At 35.1% G+C, this 17,995-nt stretch overlaps 2 protein-coding genes across 9 annotated transcripts in view; one reads left to right on the top strand and one right to left on the bottom strand.

The window, feature by feature from the left end:
- LOC106116722 (MAP7 domain-containing protein 2) overlaps positions 1 to 12,918 on the top strand; it is a 35,109-nt gene extending 22,191 nt beyond the window's left edge. For 2 of the 8 annotated variants that reach the window (XM_013310674.1, XM_013310678.1), the window contains 14 exons: positions 2,373 to 2,552; positions 4,024 to 4,164; positions 4,628 to 4,792; positions 5,235 to 5,347; positions 5,717 to 5,788; positions 6,343 to 6,444; positions 6,684 to 6,951; positions 7,428 to 7,542; positions 7,920 to 8,058; positions 8,821 to 9,030; positions 9,408 to 9,666; positions 10,123 to 10,298; positions 10,636 to 10,734; positions 11,182 to 12,918. In XM_013310674.1, the coding sequence (XP_013166128.1) occupies positions 2,373 to 2,552; positions 4,024 to 4,164; positions 4,628 to 4,792; positions 5,235 to 5,347; positions 5,717 to 5,788; positions 6,343 to 6,444; positions 6,684 to 6,951; positions 7,428 to 7,542; positions 7,920 to 8,058; positions 8,821 to 9,030; positions 9,408 to 9,666; positions 10,123 to 10,298; positions 10,636 to 10,734; positions 11,182 to 11,457 (2,315 nt within the window). In that variant the 3' untranslated portion in view covers positions 11,458 to 12,918. The remainder of the gene's footprint in view (positions 1 to 2,372; positions 2,553 to 4,023; positions 4,165 to 4,627; positions 4,793 to 5,234; positions 5,348 to 5,716; positions 5,789 to 6,342; positions 6,445 to 6,683; positions 6,952 to 7,427; positions 7,543 to 7,919; positions 8,059 to 8,820; positions 9,031 to 9,407; positions 9,667 to 10,122; positions 10,299 to 10,635; positions 10,735 to 11,181) is intronic. The other 6 variants (XM_013310675.1, XM_013310676.1, XM_013310679.1 and 3 more) reach the window with 6 other exon arrangements.
- Positions 12,919 to 15,318: 2,400 nt separating this feature from the next.
- Tk (tachykinin) overlaps positions 15,319 to 17,995 on the bottom strand; it is a 32,948-nt gene continuing 30,271 nt past the window's right edge. Inside the window, exons 2-3 of the mRNA XM_013310802.1 lie at positions 16,204 to 16,912; positions 15,319 to 15,686 (exon numbers count right to left, since the gene is read on the bottom strand). Of these exons, the coding sequence (XP_013166256.1) occupies positions 15,658 to 15,686; positions 16,204 to 16,903 (729 nt within the window). The 5' untranslated portion in view covers positions 16,904 to 16,912 and the 3' untranslated portion in view covers positions 15,319 to 15,657. The remainder of the gene's footprint in view (positions 15,687 to 16,203; positions 16,913 to 17,995) is intronic.

Raw genomic sequence — 17,995 nt, forward strand, 5'->3', positions numbered from 1 at the left:
TTGTTTCCCACTTGAATGCAATAGTTTAGTTTCTGGCTCAGTTTCATCATAAGCATCAAAAGATATTTTATAATACAAAAATTGGAAAGAAATCGTCTGTATAGTTTTTTACCTTCGGCCTAATACAAGCATACTTATTCTTTGGTCAACTTTAAGATCGACCTAAATAAGTTCACCTTTAGGTAAAGGTGTAAACATTTTCCAATCCATTTGTAGAGGTGAGATCTTTATCCATAACGAAAGAGGAAAGATAAAATTAGCTAACTTTGAATGGATATGGATATCTGTATCCATATTAATTCCGTACCCACATGTGGATATACACAAAAACAGACTATTTGTCAAGAAATAATAGCTAAAGATTTTCTCTTTTGTGTAAGAAAGGTCATTGCTAACTACGCCTTTACTGTCTTATATATAACGTTTGCTTGTTTTCACCTATTGAGCCATTTTCGATCTTATTTATATGGGGTAAGGTTACTTTTAGCTTATGTCAGTTGCAGTCTTCAGCTGGTTTCTCTAGTCTAAGTAGTTTCTCATTGCCATTTATTGTATTATACTTGAAATACTACGCTTTATGCTTCTTGATACTTTAAAGATTGGATTATGTCTTGAATTTAATTGAATAGTGTAAAATTGAATCTTTACCCATATTCTTGAATCCCTTGATAATTTAAATCAAGGGAGAGAAAATCTTTTATAATAATTATGAATAAAGTTTTTATGTCGATTAGTTTGACATTTTATTGTTAAAATTATTTGACTAGCATGGTTAAATGTGAAAAAATTAAATACCTTAATTTTTTTTGAACACTTGTTTTTGATTTAACACTTGTTTTACACTTTGTTTGATTTTCGAAAATAAATTTGGAATAAAAATGTTTGTATTTTACCGATTTTATAACTAATTTCACTGAATTGTCAAATTAATCGACATAAAACGTACAAAGTAACAGTAAAAATGGATTTTATTTAATTTTTTTTTTTGTAATCTGTTACCTGCTGCTAAGGAATCATGTTCACAAGTTACTGTAAGTAAACATTTTTATAAAAGTAGACACTATCCAAACACACTAAACACACATTCAAAAAATTATATTATGACCCTGTCATTCTTTTTAATAACAATAAGATAACAGTAAATTGTATACGTAATTTATTTAGTTTAAAGAAAAAGGTAAAGCAAAAGGTAAAGGTAGGCAACGCATATGCAATTGCGTATGTCTATAGCCAACGGTCACTTCGCTATTTCAGCGATTTCAGGTGTTCGCTCGCTCGTTTGCCACCTTGCGATATTAAAAAAAAATACTAACCAATTTTTAAGTAAAAAAAAATTTAGGTCAAACTAAGAAAATATAATAGATAAAATTTGCAACAAGAATATGTCTCAAGTGACTTTGAAATTTTCCATTAAATATGTGTGAACGTACAAAATTTGTATATGCAAATTAGATGATTTAATTTACTAAGCCAGTCTAGAACCATCTGTTTGAATGATACGTCATAAAGTCAACACAACGAATGCCTGCTAATATCTTGAATGTACGGAAAATGTTGGCTCTTTGGCTATAATCTCTACACTGGCCTTGCATTGGATTATTTTAAATCAATTGATAAGCGAATATAACTCTTAATGCAACTACTTAAGACACATTCATATTTATAAACCAGTGAAGAAAACTAAGCCGATGTAAAAGGTGTAAATTCGAATGCAAAGGAAAATAGTCTTTGTTTATATTGAAATAAGAGTATTTGTATGTTTTTGTAATTTGAAAGGATTCAATTATGTCATTTGAAATACAAGCTGTTGTATACAATGTCTTATGTAATACTGGACAATTGTAAAAAAAAATATTACATATAGACCAAAAAGGTTATCTTAACCAGTGGTCATAAGTCAAACTAAATTATGACAGCACACTAGCGCCCCTCTGTCAACGACAAAAAATGACACAATACTGTCATATAATTTATTTAATTTTCTATATCAAAGTAGGTTTTATATATATCCTGAAAAATTCAACCGCGATAGCAGCGCCTCTTACCAGTTTAGATATCCTTGTTTGACTGTAGACTTCGTTCACAAGTGTATGGATTGTGTGAATGATAATTTGTGTATGAAGGGTTTGAATTCGGAAACTTACAGCTGATAGAGATAAGGATAGGACGGGATAGAAACGGATATAAATAGACCTTAATCTAGGTCATTCAAATGTTGATTTCTACAGCTGAAATACCAGTATAAAACATGAGTATCCTAAAGGGAATTTCGGGTATAACAATATATTTTTGTATAATGGGTGCGGTAGAGAAAGCCGACGGTAAATAAGGTGGTAGGAAGGATTAGTACACATTGCAACCGGTATCCGCAGACGAACCCGACCGCCAGCCGACAGTAGTATGGTCATCGGTCGCCCGGCGGCGCACCGACCTTGTGCCCACGCTGCCGGCCCCGCGCGCGCCAGGTAGGGCCTACTCCATGACGCGTCTGGACAAGCTGCCCCGACTGACGCCCACATCGTCGCCTTCCATGCACCACCTCAACCGTACCCGTGAGTACTTTGCAGGTATCGCAGGGCGCTTGGGTTTGCTGTCGAGCTACTGCATAACATGGTCAATAACCTCCGGCTCTGCAGTCGGTTAGTGCTCAGTAACGCTTTATAATCTTGGACTTTTCAATGTGCTAAGTCATCTGTAACATCCCAGTTTTATTATATCAATTGTCATGTAGAACATGACAGTTGGGTTATACCAATTGTCATGCATAATATGACAGTTGAGTAATACAAAGTGTAAAATATTTAATGATATTGTCATGTAAATTTTAATAAATATTGATGTATATTTTGAGTCCCATATTTTGGTTGGTTTAAGCTTACTTTAATAATTTGTTAAGTTTACTGTACAAATGTTTTAATACATTTGAGATTTAAAGCATTGTTTCTTGTAATTTATTTGGTAATGGATTAGTTCGCATTACAAGTTGAAAATTTTTATTTGATATACTATTTGAAGTATGACAAATGAGTTATCAGGATTACTTGATATATAAATTATGTAATTTTCTAATAGTTTTAAAGTTTGAACAGTGTGTGAGCTCAGCTTTGCTTTCATCTTAAACTATGTAACTCTAAATTAAACAAATTCGAAGGAAGTATTTCTCCTTTATTACGTTTTATGTTAGGATGCTAATTTTGCACAGATTTTTGAGTGAATTAGGTTTATTGCACAGAAGTGTGGTTTGTTAGTTATATGTATTTCGTGTGTTTTCATAAAATGGACATCAAATATGTTGAGGGCTTTATTACTAAGGAATCTATGGACAGCTTTCTTGAGGTGCAAGGAAGTATTTTCTGGTACATTTTCTTACTACTTTAATGGTTTAAAAAGAAATATGCAAACTATTAAACTCTTTCTAGTAATTATATAGCTTTGTATATTTCTCTTTAAATTTTCTTCCATCGCTTGTGCAGTTGACTTACTCAAGTCGAAAGGTGAGTGGAAATACTAATAATAATTTTAAAAAATCAGTCGGCACTTTTCATGTGACTAAATAATATTCTTCCTTTTTTTAAAAGACATTCATGCAATTTTATACGACATATAATTTCTTCATTTAAAAACCGCATCTGCTTTTTTTATATGGGTTTTCATGGATATTATTTCGCGCCATTACGCTTTTACGCCTCTTTTCACTTGTTTTATGTTTGTTTATTACTTTAAGCACATTTAAATCAATATTTCATAGAACACACATTGTTAAATAAACATTGTAAAAATAATTACTTGGGTCAAAATAAATAGTTATAATTCAATGGCATTAAACATGGTCTGCAGGTAAGTAATCATCAATATATCCTTAATAAAGTGGATACGAAAAGATACAATGGGATACTACTGGGATGTAATACGAGTGGGATACAAGTGAGATATAAGACTTTATAGAAGGATACAAGTGGGATACAGTAGGATACAAGTGGGATACATGGCATTAGAGTAGGATACAAGGGTGGCTGTACACAGAGACGCGGTCCGGGGAGACGACGCCCGGGTCGCGGCCCGGCAGCGCGCTGTCCAATGCGGGCGTGGTGCGGCGCGCCGCCTCCGCGCCCCGCAAGCCGCGCCCCGCCTCCATCGCCGGCACCGGCGTCAACACGCCCAGAGGTACGCGCATACTAACTCTCAGCACATCTACAAACATATATTGTCATCTCTGTTTTTCGAAAAGATAGAAAGGGATGACTATATGTTTCTTGTTTATGTGTTTCGGTATCGGATACTCATAGTTACAAAGTTGATTAAGTTTATTAAGTCCTAGTTTGACGTACTTATATTATGTTCATATTTTTTGTATGTCTGTTTATAACATATATAAAGGGTCGTGCACATTATGAATACACATTTTACATTTGCTTTAAACGTTGTCGCTGTACGCGCTTTGCTTTTTGTATATAATTTTAATTAGTGTAAGTAATTTTAAATTAATATAAATTAAAAATTGTTAAGAGATATTAATACCAAATTAACAATATGTTTTTAGAGTAATACAATAGGAGCTGATCTAGGTAACGAGCAAGTAGGCATACATTTTTGATTAAAAAATCCTAAATCTATACCTACTCCACAGGGTTCGTTATATTTCCAGGCGGTGGTGACACAGGTGCGAACAGTATCGCGACGACGCCGTCAGTGTCGCGCGACGCGACTACAGTAGCGGGAGGCGACGCGCCACGTAGACCGCCCACAGCGCGCAAGCCACGCCCACTGTCACTGCACGCCTCGCCCCGACCTGGTGAGATGACTTCTCATAGCCTGGTGATGGGCTGTTCTAGCCAATATACATTGTGCTTGTTTTATACCATATAGGTAATTAGGGTTCCGTAGCTCAAAAGGAAAAGGAACCATTATAGAATCACTTTGTTGTCCGTCCGTAAAGAAAAGGTCCGTAAAGACCCTTTTTTGGTATTAAAAACTCTTTTGTTCAAAGTCAAGGTTAAGAATTATAGATTGAAAAAGTGACTACTGCATTATGAAATGCGAAATATATTTTGTTAAATTACATATTCCAAAACTACGATAAAATGGTTTTTATAAATCCTTTAGGGTTTTTTTCTTTTGTCGTGTTTGAACATCGCAGTACCTTCCATTGTTTCGTCCTATATGTAAAGCTTTACATCTAGCTTGGGCAAGTTACAGTTAAGTTGTAGGCCGGAAGTTACTGCTTTGTTCTTCAGTTTCAGTGCAGTTAAGTTACAGTTGTACTTGGTCAACAGCGCCCCCCACCACCCCAGGGGAGGGCAAACCGCCGCTGCATAGGAAACCAAAGCCTGCCAAAGAATATGAAAAGGTAATCTTGCATATTGTATACTAGCTGTCTATTACTTACGCGTTATTTCAAAATATATTAGTAGTCTATGTTTTCTTGCAGACTATGTTCTACATCTGTGCAAAATTTCATCAAGAGCCATGCAGCTGATGTGAAGATATAAGTTCAAACAAACATCCATCCATCTAAACATTCGCCTTTATAATTTTAGATGTTTAAAGTTTTGTCTATGATTTATGTTTTAATTATATCCTTCCCACTTTTATTTTGACTTTTATATCATTGTATATTTAAAGAATTCTAATTTCAAGGTCAAATTGTAATCATAAATTGCCTATTTTAGTATATGGTTTTCAAAGTTAGTTAATTTTTAATTCTGATTATTTGCAGCGCGGCAAGTCTCAGTCGCCGGGTCGTGCGCTGTCGCCCACACCGCCGCGACACATCGACACTATGGACAAGGTATAACCATTATAGCCAACTAGCTGTTGCCCGCGACTACGTCCGCGAGGAAAAATCTTAATTATTTCTGGAATAAATAAAAAAATAAAAATAACAAGCCTATGTGTTCTTCCAGACTATGTTCTAGGTCTATGCCAATTTTTATCGAGATCCATGCAGCCGTTTTGGAGATAGCTTCTAACAATTATCCGTTTATATATGTATTTTTTTGTGATATAAAAGTCTATGTATGATCTTATATAGCCTAACCAAGAATATGAAAATCCTGACCCCGTCTTAATTCCATCGGTTTCTTTATTACGTTACTAACGTGCATAAATTAGTTACATTTTTAAATGAGGTTTATTATATTTCATGTCAGACTATAGTATTAGGAAGAAAATCCGATACAATGCTGGTGTACTGGCACAGCACTAGCCTTACTAAAATGTCGATGTTTGTATCCCCTCACTAATCATTCTGACACTTGACTTTGTAACGAAAGCATGTCATACGCGCCAAATGATTCTGATGAATAATGTGTAAAAGTACATATTTATATTGTTGTACTCCAGAGCGTGAGTTCTGACAAGCGTCAGGTGAGCGCCATAGAGGTGACGCAGAAGCTGGAAGCTCTCCAGATTGGTGACGTCATCACCACACAACTAGACGATAAGGTTTGATCTATTTAAATGTGTCTTTCGACAATTGAAAACGTACTGGTTTTATTACTGTGAAATATAAATGCTTAACAGAGAAAAGTAGCTTACCGAATTCAATGTACGCTGTTTCTTAACTTTCGAAAGTTCATATTTGCGTGTCTTAATCTTAAATTAAAAAAAAAACAACCAAATACCTTTTACGATTCACTTTTTTCAGTATCAGACTGTACATTTTGTCTTATTTGATATTTCAGGTAAACGAAAACAAAGAACATGTAGAAAGTAAGCAGGAATCGAAGTCAGAACAAATTGTAGATGAAAATAAAGAAGATAAACCTAGAGAAGTACAGAAGCACGTCGAGAAGGAAGAGCAACGTGAGAAGGAGCCGTCGCAAGAGAGAAGAGAGGAGAAGAAGGAGCCATCGCAAGAAAGAAAAGAAGAGAAGAAGGAGCCGTCGCAGGAAAGGAGGGAAGAGAAGAAGGAACCATCTCAAGAGAAGACGGAAGAGAATGAAATGACAGGTAAACATAAATTATATTATTATTGTAATTAAATAAAAAAATAGCTATTTAAGGTTTAATTTCCCACTAAGCTCTTTTTTTCACTTACTTATTTTTATATAAATGTGGCAATGTTCTTGTGGCCAGTATTAACTCTTTGTATTCAAACTCCTTGCCTACCAAAGAGTTTCAATATGTTAGACTTTACTAAACAACGTGATATGCTTCCTACCTTTTGCATATGATAGCGGTCGTCGGCAATTTTGTGAAGATAGTAAAAAATAATTAGCCTATAATATTCCTGTGGGCGTCCAGCCGTTCCTAAGATTATCGGAACAAACACGATCTTGCAGACAGACAGACAAGAATATTAATATATATATATATATATATATATATATATATATTTGATATTTTTCATACTTTATACAGGCAATTTGATTTTATTGATTGTGTAACAGATGAAATATAAATAATGATATGAGTTGTGTTCGCAGCATCAATGATGGCGCGTCGCATCACGACGGAGGAGGAGGCGAAGGCGGCGCTGGCGGAGCGCAGGAGGCGCGCACGTGAGGAGCTCGAGCGACAGGCTGAGCTGGAGAGGCAGCGGTGAGCTTCCACCACCACCACCACCACCACCTACAGCTTACCCCTATGGATGGCTATACATGTCATCATATGGTCATCTGACCACATATGTATTTTCTATATATATTACCCGCGACTCCGTCCGCAGGCACTTGAAGGGTCAATAACCACAAACCAAATAGAAGCCACGATTGTCTTCTTTTTGGACCAAAAAAAAACCATATCGCTTATTACACACATTCTCATTGAAATTCAGTTAAAATATGTTTTTTTATTATTGTTTAATTATTATTATATATTATTATTATTGAAAAATGCCAAAATCTAGATAAAATAATATGAAATAAGATTTCCAAAGAATAAATCTCTATTGATTACCTTTTATTTGTTTGTGTAAGTCTGCAACGTGAGGCAGAAGAAGAAGCGGAAAGGCAGAGACAAGAAGAGGAGAGACAGAGGCGGGAGGAGGAGGAGGCGCGCGAGCTGGCCGCGCTGCAGCGCCGCGTCGAGGAGGAGAAGCTGCGGAAAGCTATCGAAGTGAGATTTATTACTCATTACTCTTTGTTATAATAGTTCAAATTGATGTTCAATAACAGTGGTAGAGCCAGCTTTAACATCTTCGTCCGAATTGTCCCGGCTCGCCCGGTGAAATACCACGACCACACAGAAGACACGCCTCAAGCGGAAGCTATTCCGCGTACAGTCTGATGAGTGTGCGTCCCGGAGGCCTAATTTAGTCTTCTTTCCCTTCCCACCCTTTTTCTTATAAGGAAAGGATGGGAAGTAGAAGTGGACCATCCGGATGAAAGGATGCATGGAAAGGGAAAATATTTTCTTTCTGTGCATCCTCTCCTCCGTCGATTAAAGGTAGGCAACGCATATGCAATTGAGTATGTCTATGGGCAACGGTCACTTCGCTATTTCAGCGATTTCAAGTGACCGCTCGCTCGTTTGCCATCTTATAATATAATTTTTTTATTAGATATTTGTACTTGAGTGGACATTTTGATGGTTATATTAGTTAGATGATAAGTACATTGGTTTATACACAATTATTTCCCAATATTAATTTATTATTTACAGTAAGTTTCTTAGCATTAATTTTACTTTTGAGTATCTTATATATAAAATTCTCGTGTTGGAACGGCTTGACCGTTTTTATGAAATTTTATATACAAATACAGTAGGTCTGAGAATGGGCTACTATTCATTATTTTTTTATCTCGTGTGGACGGAGTTGTGTGCGACAGCTAGTATCATATAGAATAATTGATATTTAATATTTCACTTGGTTTTTAGGCGCAACAGGAGCTGGAGCGTCAAGAGGCGGAGAAGAAGGTTCGTGCGGAGGCGGAGCGTGTGGCTCGTCTGAAGGAGGAGGAGGAGAAACGTCGCGCCGCCAACGAGGCTGAGCGGCTGCGGCGTGAGGAAGCTGAACGTGAGGAGAAGGAGCGCCTCGCGAGGAAGCAGCGTGTTGAGGCCATCATGGCACGCACCAGGCTTCGGAAGGTGCGTATGTAACATATTGTGAGTTTCTAAAATCTAAATCCCCGTTGGATAATAATATATTTCATACAGATTTTGGTTTCAGAAACCTACGGTAACACACATATGATAGTTTTAGAATACGAATTCAATGGATATGAGAAATTAATTTTAAGCAATTTACTGGATGAAAATTAAAAAAAAATATAAAATTATGAAAGTTAAATTGTTTAGATAGCTTTTTTATAATATCTTATTTCAATTTAATTCGACTTAATATACGTTAAGTATCAATCATTTTTAGGTTTAAAAAAGCGCTAACTAACGTTATAAAAAACTGACACAAATACAAATGTCATTGACAGATTGATTAACTATGGTGTAAATAATCAATATTACAGCAAGCTGAAGAAGAGAAAAAACAACAGGAGAATAAAGCACAACCCACACAAGTCGCGAGCAACGAAACCCAAGGAGAACAAACAAACACACAGACCAGCGAAGTCACACAAGTCATCTCGCAAGTCACACAATCCAGTGAAGTCGTCCAGTCGAGTGATACCCAAAGTGCAATGTTACAGGACAGTGTCACTGAAAGCAAGCCAGTTGTACTAGAAACGGAACAAACCTCACAAGTTCCTGATGTAATTATGCAGCAGAGTAAGTATTTATATACATAATTTTATATAACAACTGCCTAGAGAACGGTAAATAAAGAAAAGTATATTTATGTATATATCATATAGTTAACTAGCTTTCGCCCGCGACGTCTGCGCGGAATAAAAAGATCTAAATAAGTATGTTCTACATCAGTGCGAAATTTCCTCAAGATACGTTGAGTCGTTTCAGAGATACCTTCTAATAAACATCCAAACATTCGTATTTATAATATTAGTAAGATATCGTTAAGAGGAAAATAATTGCCTTTTATTTACTATAGATGTCAGCATAAGCAAGACTGACAGTGGCAAATAATTTGTATGAAAAAAATCTTTATTTTATAAACAAAGTATAAAGACTTACGATAGAGTGAGAGCCCTTTAGTGGGGACGCTTAGTGAGCTGTTAATGATGAAATAAAATGTAAATGAATTATAATTTTACATATGAATACCAGGTGGCAGCAGTGAAGGTGGTCACGCGCACGTGAACATCAGCGTGCCGCCCCCGGAGCACGAGCAGCGCAGCACGGAGCAGCACGTGCCCGTGGCGCAGGGTGTCTCCGTGCACGTGCCCGCTGACAACGGCAACACTGTCTACACGCACGATCTACTGCAGCTGGCATCTACTCAGGTATACTTTTTTTCACATATCTTACCGGCCAAAGGACATTGGCATTGTGTAGTGCTTCCCCCTCTTCGCTACACATAAAATTGTGTACTGCGCAGTGGTTCATAAGAATTTTAAAAGCCGCCAAGATATCGGAATACTACTATACACACATTTATCAAAAAAAGCGAGGAATTACTCGTTCACGCCTGTCGATTTGTTTTGTTTCTCCATATCACAACTCTATATATTAAATTAACTTTGCAGATATTAAAAATGGTTGTAAATGTTTGGTCCTTTGAGCCGGATATTTATTTAATAGGAACCACTAATGATTATTAACTGATAATTGTACTTGCAGCAAGATAGCTCGAAGTCAGAAAGCGAGATAGAACAAGCCGCGCCCGTCAACAACGGCAACGTCACTGCCGACCTGCTGGGACTGTCCGACACAACTGATGTGAGTCATATATCCAAATATTGTATATAGCAGAAACTCTGAAAGAGAAAAAATAAATGTACAATCGGGTAATCTAGCGGTGTTACACCTTAAAAGCTACAAATGTCACTTTTAAATTTGTATGCACGAATAAAATTTGGTCAGTGGTACACAACTAATTTATATTATTCCGTCGTTTTCACAACTCATAAGTGCCTAATTGTTTGCATGAATAGGCAGAGTTTGTTGCAAGGTTCAACGCATTTTTTCTATAAGTGGAACACCATGGATTTCCGCGACTGTACCTACTGTTAATTACAGGCACAGTGAATGTTTGCAATATTAAGTTTTAAATGCTTCAAAATACAATGTTATTGCTTTGTTTCCTCTTATTACCGTTATTATTTTAGTTATAGTAATAACCGATGGCTAATTTTGATCCTAATTTATTTGTTTTTTTGTTTATAGAACAAGGACAGCTCTGAAACGCAGTCGACGACCGTAACTACCAAACAGAACGATAACACGCCGACATTACCTTCCAACAACGGCAACAACATTGGCCACATATCGGCCAACTTCATACAGAACGAGCGCACGTTGGCCGAACACGACCAACACGCCCAACAAGTTGGACAAATCAAGTTGGCCGATATGCCCAAGCTGTTGGACGACGACTTCACCACGCACAACGGCCACAGCGCGACGCACGGCCACCCGCTAACGTTGCAAAATGCAATCTAATCCAAGCGAAATAAGGTTGAATATTGAATGGTTTTCATAGCGTATATATTGGCTGGACGAGTCGGAGTCGAAGCGATAATGAACTCAATGCTATAAGGGAGAAGGTCGAATTTTGTATAATATTGCTCTATTAATTGTTTTTTTTCTTATATTGACAATGAATTCTAAATTAATGATTCTGAAATTGACATTTTTCGTTTTGAATTATTTGCTAAAAATTGGCCACTAGTTTTTTGAATTTGAAATTACTAGTTTTTTCATAGTTTTCTAAATTGATTTAATTATATCTCTATACTTTTAACTAGGAATAAATCAAAGAGAAAGAGAATAAAGTGGGAATAGGGAAGTACCGATTTACCGTAATGTAAAATGGTTGTGTGTGGTTGTTTTTTTTTGTTGCATATTTATTTTGTATATACCACGACCCAACAGCCAATATGTATGCATTGGGAACGGAAATGCCTTTGCGGGATAGTGCTTTCTCTTTCACACAAAGGTCGCATACAGTATGAGTGAACGAGAAGGAAGATTTCACTTGTTTTTGAATGAAAGCGAATGCAAATGTCAACGCATTGTGCGGGTTTTTAATGTAATAATTATGTAATTAATCGATTAATGCATTTATTCACGATTCTAAGACGAAACGTGTGCTTTGCGCAGTCATAATATCATCGTAAACTGAACTGTAGACGAAAAAAAAATATTTTTGTAGCTAAATTTGGGAATTAATAGACAAGGTTTTATAAACAAAAATTAATAGCCTAAACTAAGCCTTATTAGAGCTAAATTAAATATTTTATAGAATTATAATTTAAAAAAAAATACTGATAATTTTTCATTTTTGCATAATAACATCCAACTGTCAAATATTTTGTCTTTTATAGATATTGCGTTCTTTAATTGTGTACACATATTGTCATTTCCCACGTTCTCAATGAATTAAACATGTTTCAGGACAGTGGGAACATACAAAATGAATGTAATGGTCCTTCTAGCCGGATACTTTAATATATTCAGCTATATATCATTGCTTATTCATATATTTATTTAGGCATAATTTTTTGTCTATGATACTTTGTCTATGGTCTATTCGGATTTAAACTAACGACTTTTCTTCTTTGATTAATCATAACTAGGTTGTGTATATACGACTGCGCTACATTTAAATTGTAAGTTTTATTTATTGTGATGTTTTTATTATAAATAAACCGGCTTTATCGCTTCACTGAAATCAAAGATGGCTGTAACGTGAAAGCGACTTATGGGAAGTCTGATGAGTGCGAGCGAGAGGTATATATATTCGCCGTTGAACTGGATTTTGAAATATTTAATTCCGAAACATATCTGTAATAAAATTAAATCGTAATTTCAAACTCATGATAACATTCTGAGATACTTTGGTAATAAATTCTTTACGAATTTTAAATAACATTTTAATAAAAATTTATCATTTTTTCGTTAATAAATATTGCATTATTAATAATAACAATTTATTTGTTAATTAATTTTTATATAAAACATCTTTATTTTTGGATTTTACAGTATAATTATTACATCGCTACCAAAACTAATAAATAATAATTTCCTAAATAAATATGCCTTAGATTGTTCTTTTAGATTCGACTGTTAATAATTAAAAAAAGTAATTGAAAATTATAATAAATAATAGCCTTTACTTAGGGGGCTAGACAAAATGCATTCGCTAAGAAGGGATTCCATAACGAACTCGAAAATGTATAGAACCGTTTTTCTATAAGTCACGTGTCGCGTTAATACAATCTGTAAGTTCGTTATGGAATCGCTTCGTGGCGAAAGCTATTTGTCTAATCCCGCTGATGCTTTTAAATTTTCTAAAAATATCAATGCATCAAAATATACATGTATTTTAAATTGGGAATGAATTTTAATTGGGTTTCGATGCTTTAGTCATGTTGTCCCTTTTGTTCACTTTGGACGAGACAGAGACAGTATGTGAATCGTGTGACGAAACCCATAGACCCGGCTATGGAACGTTATTGCTTAAATCAATAATAATTATTAATAAAATTTAATTGTAAGTTATTTAAAACGACATGCATAAACAATTTTTGTAATATAAGTAGTTAGCTTTGAAAAAAATTATATAATCTATTCTATTTTCCTTTTTTTTTTGTAATAATGGAAATTTTTGCCTCCTTTTAGTATTCCGGATAGTGTTTTGTGATTTTTTTTCTTTTTTTTTTTAAATGTATTTAAGAATTTCGTATATCAAAACATGCTTTGGCATCTTCCTGTATCTGATTGTGCTTTGAGTTTTTAAAAGTTTCACTTAAATTCAACTAGATGGCGTTATTATTTGACAGTTTTGTATGAATTTAAAAAATTTATTTCTTGTATAAATTGATCAAGTTTTTTTTTAGTAAAATTATTTTCAAAATGGCGCCATTTTTGACAGTTGTGGCTGTATTTATATTTTGCAGCAAAATTGTATTTCTTTTTTATAATTTTTAATGAACACTAGAAAAATACCAGAGATATCTGTATTCCATTTTTTAGTTTTGTCTTGCGATAGTTTTTTTTTTAATAAACAATTGAACCGTCCGATTTTAGTGCGATTTTCGGACAATATATTTATATTCCTAAATTGCTGTAACTAGTGAGTCTTCATTTAGCGTTTGCTTGTATAGATTTTCTAGTACTTTTTTCCAAAGCACATAATGTTTGAAAGAATAAAAGGAGTGTGGTATTTCTTTCTTAGCTTGTGGATAATATTTTTACATTCGCTGATTCATTTTTAATGTTTTTCATTTAGTAAATCATGTTTTAGTATCGACGGCCTTTTGGAGATTTTGAAGGTTTTTTTTTGTTATGAAACATTTAGTTTTAATAAATCGACTAATGCGGAACTTATGTTACAGGTTTTTTTTCATTTAATTATGTATGCATACATATTATGAATTACCAAAAATTATTGGTATGCATCGTTTTATTTAGATATTTAATATTTTCGCATTACATGGTTGTCGGCCATTTTGTGTAATAAAAGCAAGATGGCGTCCTGTCACATAAGTTCCCGCGACGGTTTCGCGCGTTCAGCGTTTGGTTGTTAGCTGTCATTGTAACGAGCATTGTATGTATTTATATAAAACATTGAGACATGGCTTCTATGTACGTTCTATTCTATATTATGTTAGCAATCGATGGATTTATAAGGAGAAAGTTTTAATAAAAAATATGAAATTTATTTGGACGTTTTATTTCTTTAATTAGATTGAACCGGTGGATGTAAATCGAACTAAATTATGACAGCTTACTAGCGCCCCTGTCAATGTCAAAATAACCTGATTGTGTACTCTAGCTGTCATGTCACTTTCTCTAAGTAGGTTTTATTTGTATTCTGACAGAAACAACCGCGATAGCAGCGCCTCTTACAGGTTCAGAAATCCTTTGACTGTTACTGGTTTGACACATTTTAACTTTACTGTCCTGTGAAAATTGTAAGTCTCACACAGCGAATGTCTTTGACTGTACTTTGATATAAGAAATTGATCGGAAAAAATAAAACACCTTTAAATTGACACTTGCCTTTATTAAATAATTATTACATTTCAACTTTATGTTATATTATGTTACATAGATACAATTTGCCAGCCCTTACAAAATGTACCCACGTAAATAAATGTATGAATTAAAAATAAAACAATAAAAGAAAAATATAATAAAAGACGAAGCGTAGATAACGAATTTAGATTAGCATTTTAGAAACCTTTAAGAGGATTTTTTTTACATGAAACGAAGAAAATTAAAAAAAAATGTATTTTCTTTTTTGAATAAATAAAATACTAAATACATTTAATTGTAACTTTCTCTATCTACGTTTTAACATTAATTTTGATATTAATTTAAAACATCTAAAAATTACAGAATACAACAGACAAAAACACATTCAAATTAAATTATTTATTTTATAGTAACATCTTAAAATATTGACTAGTATAAACAACGCTATTAAGCCTTGTTTAAGTGAGTTTTCACTGTCCTACTTGTATAAGAACATGTCATCCCACTCTTTGAAAAATACATGTTTTAATACTAGTGTTACAGCAATGAAATTCACTTTTATATTTCAAAATTGGCAAAACGTTCTTACGAATAAGATATGTCAGTAAATGAAGTCTTCAAGACGGAAGAGTTCGCTTTGGATTTCGGATTTGATTGCGTCTAATACGATGTCTCCTCTAGGCTCGATTCTGAAACAAATAAAGTGACTTTTGGACATGTAAAAGGAAAAACACATTAGTATATGGCGGGATTCGAACCCAGGACCTGCAGATTACGGTAAAAAGATAGTTTAACAGTGGTAGAGCCCGCTTTAACATCTTCACACGAATTGGCCCGGCTCGTCCGGTGAAATACCACGACTACACAGAAGACAGGCGGGAAGTGGAAGCAATTCCGCGTTTCGTCTGATGAGTGTGCGTCCCGGAGGTCTAATTTAGTCGTCTTTACCTTCCCACCCAATCTCTTATAAGGAGAGGATGGGAAGTGGAAGTGGACTTTCCGGATGAGGGGATGCATGGGAAGGGAAAATATGTTTTTCCTGTGCATCCTATCCTTCGTCGATTAAAGGAAGGCAACGCATATGCAATTACGTATGTCTATGGGCAACTGTCATTTCGCTATTTCAGCGATATCAGGTGGCCGCTCGCTCGTTTGCCACCTTATGATATAAAATAAAAAGTTAGACATGACAGCCGTTCCACTTACCATCGGTCCACTTCTTGCCTCGCATTCCAAAGAATCCCATCTGCGCCTTCCGCTTTGGCCAGGGCCCGTTCTCTCCCAACAGGAACTTGATCTCTTGTGCGTTCTTAACATTCTTCTTCCCGCGAACACCAATAAACTTGCCACGGAACGATAGATCGTACGGCCGCTTATTCTGAATCGACTTCTTTCCTCGTACACCGTAGAATTGATGAAGATTCGCACGCTTATCCACTTCATTAGTCATGTCAAAGTCGTTCGGTATGATCTCTGTGTCGATATGTTCAGGACTTAGATTAGATCCTTGCAGTTTTTGAATGTAATCAGTAATCAAATCATCAAATGGCTCCTGATTGATAGGTAGCTCATTAGCTGCGTACTCTATTTGTCCGAACAAAGAGCCAACACTTTGGGGATAGTTATTCGGGAACATTAATTCAGGATATTCTTTTTTTCCTCGCATACCAAAGAAACCCATTCTCGCTCGTTTGTCGTAATCTGTATCGGCGTTTTTCTTTCCTTTAACACCGACGAAGAATTGAGGTTTTCGCTTGTACAATTCTCCTATCTCTTCAGAGTCTAAGTATTTTTTGCCGCGCATGCCGAGGAAGCCTTGTGGTACGCGCTTGTCCATATCCTGCGCGGTGGCCACGCAGATCAAGTTGATGATGATGAAAAGCAGACAGGTCTTTGGGGGAATCATTATTGATATCTGAAAAAAAGAGAAATATTTAATTTTAAGGGACGACTAAAGTTTTCTTCTTGTGGTGTGTAAATGCGTCTTCCCATAGTAAGCTACACTATGCATCATCATCAACCTGCCCTTATCCCTATCGAGGGTCGGCACAGTATGTACTACTCCTCCATACATCTCTATCAGCCGTCATATCCGAGTTTACCCCCTTCTTACGCATATCCTCTTACACACAGTCATTCCATACTTTTAAAAAAGTAAGCTCCACTATGCATATGTCATTTAATCAAAAATGTACGTCAAGAAATATAAATTAAATTTTTGCTTGTATAAAAATTACAATCTGAACAGAAACAATACCGTACTGTTACAATAAAAAATCGCAATACAAATATCCTATCTGTCGCCAGCGACTCTATCCGCGCGGGATTAAAATAGATAGTTGCCGATTCTCAGATCTATAGAATATGCATATAAAATTTTATAGAAACATATAAACCCGTTTCGAAGATATATGTTAACTAACATTGTGACGCAAGAATTTTATATATGTATACACCGACCACATAACACTAAACGTAGCATAAGACTGATATTACTCCAAACACAAGATACCTTGTTAGTTGTCAAACTATGTTGACTTTAGAAATATCATGGACCACTTGGGACTAAAAGTGTGTAAACAAGGCTTTAGGTCACGTTACAACGTCAAGGTTAGCCTGAGGAAGTCCTTTCTTTTAAATAATAAAGTCAAATTGGGTTCAGTAGAATATTGTATGCTATACTCGCTGTCACCCGCGACTTTGTCTGCGCGAAATTAAAAAAAAACATAATTAGTAGCCTATGTGTTTTTCTAGACTATGTTCTATATGTATGCCAAATTTCATCGAGATCCGTTCAGCCGTTCTGGAGATACCTTCAAACAAACATCCATCAATCTAAACATTCGCATTTATAATATTAGCAAGAAGTAAGATTATGCTTCCTATGTGAATACGACGCGAAGCTAATTTACAGTATAATCAGCGTAATATATTATTTATTTAATTAGGGGTTTCTCGAACAGCCTAGACGTCTGAAGTGACCAATCTATATATAAAA

The sequence above is a fragment of the Papilio xuthus genome, unplaced genomic scaffold (genome assembly GCF_000836235.2).
Source record: "Papilio xuthus unplaced genomic scaffold, Pxut_1.1 DF827714.1, whole genome shotgun sequence".
Taxonomy (NCBI): domain Eukaryota; kingdom Metazoa; phylum Arthropoda; class Insecta; order Lepidoptera; family Papilionidae; genus Papilio; species Papilio xuthus.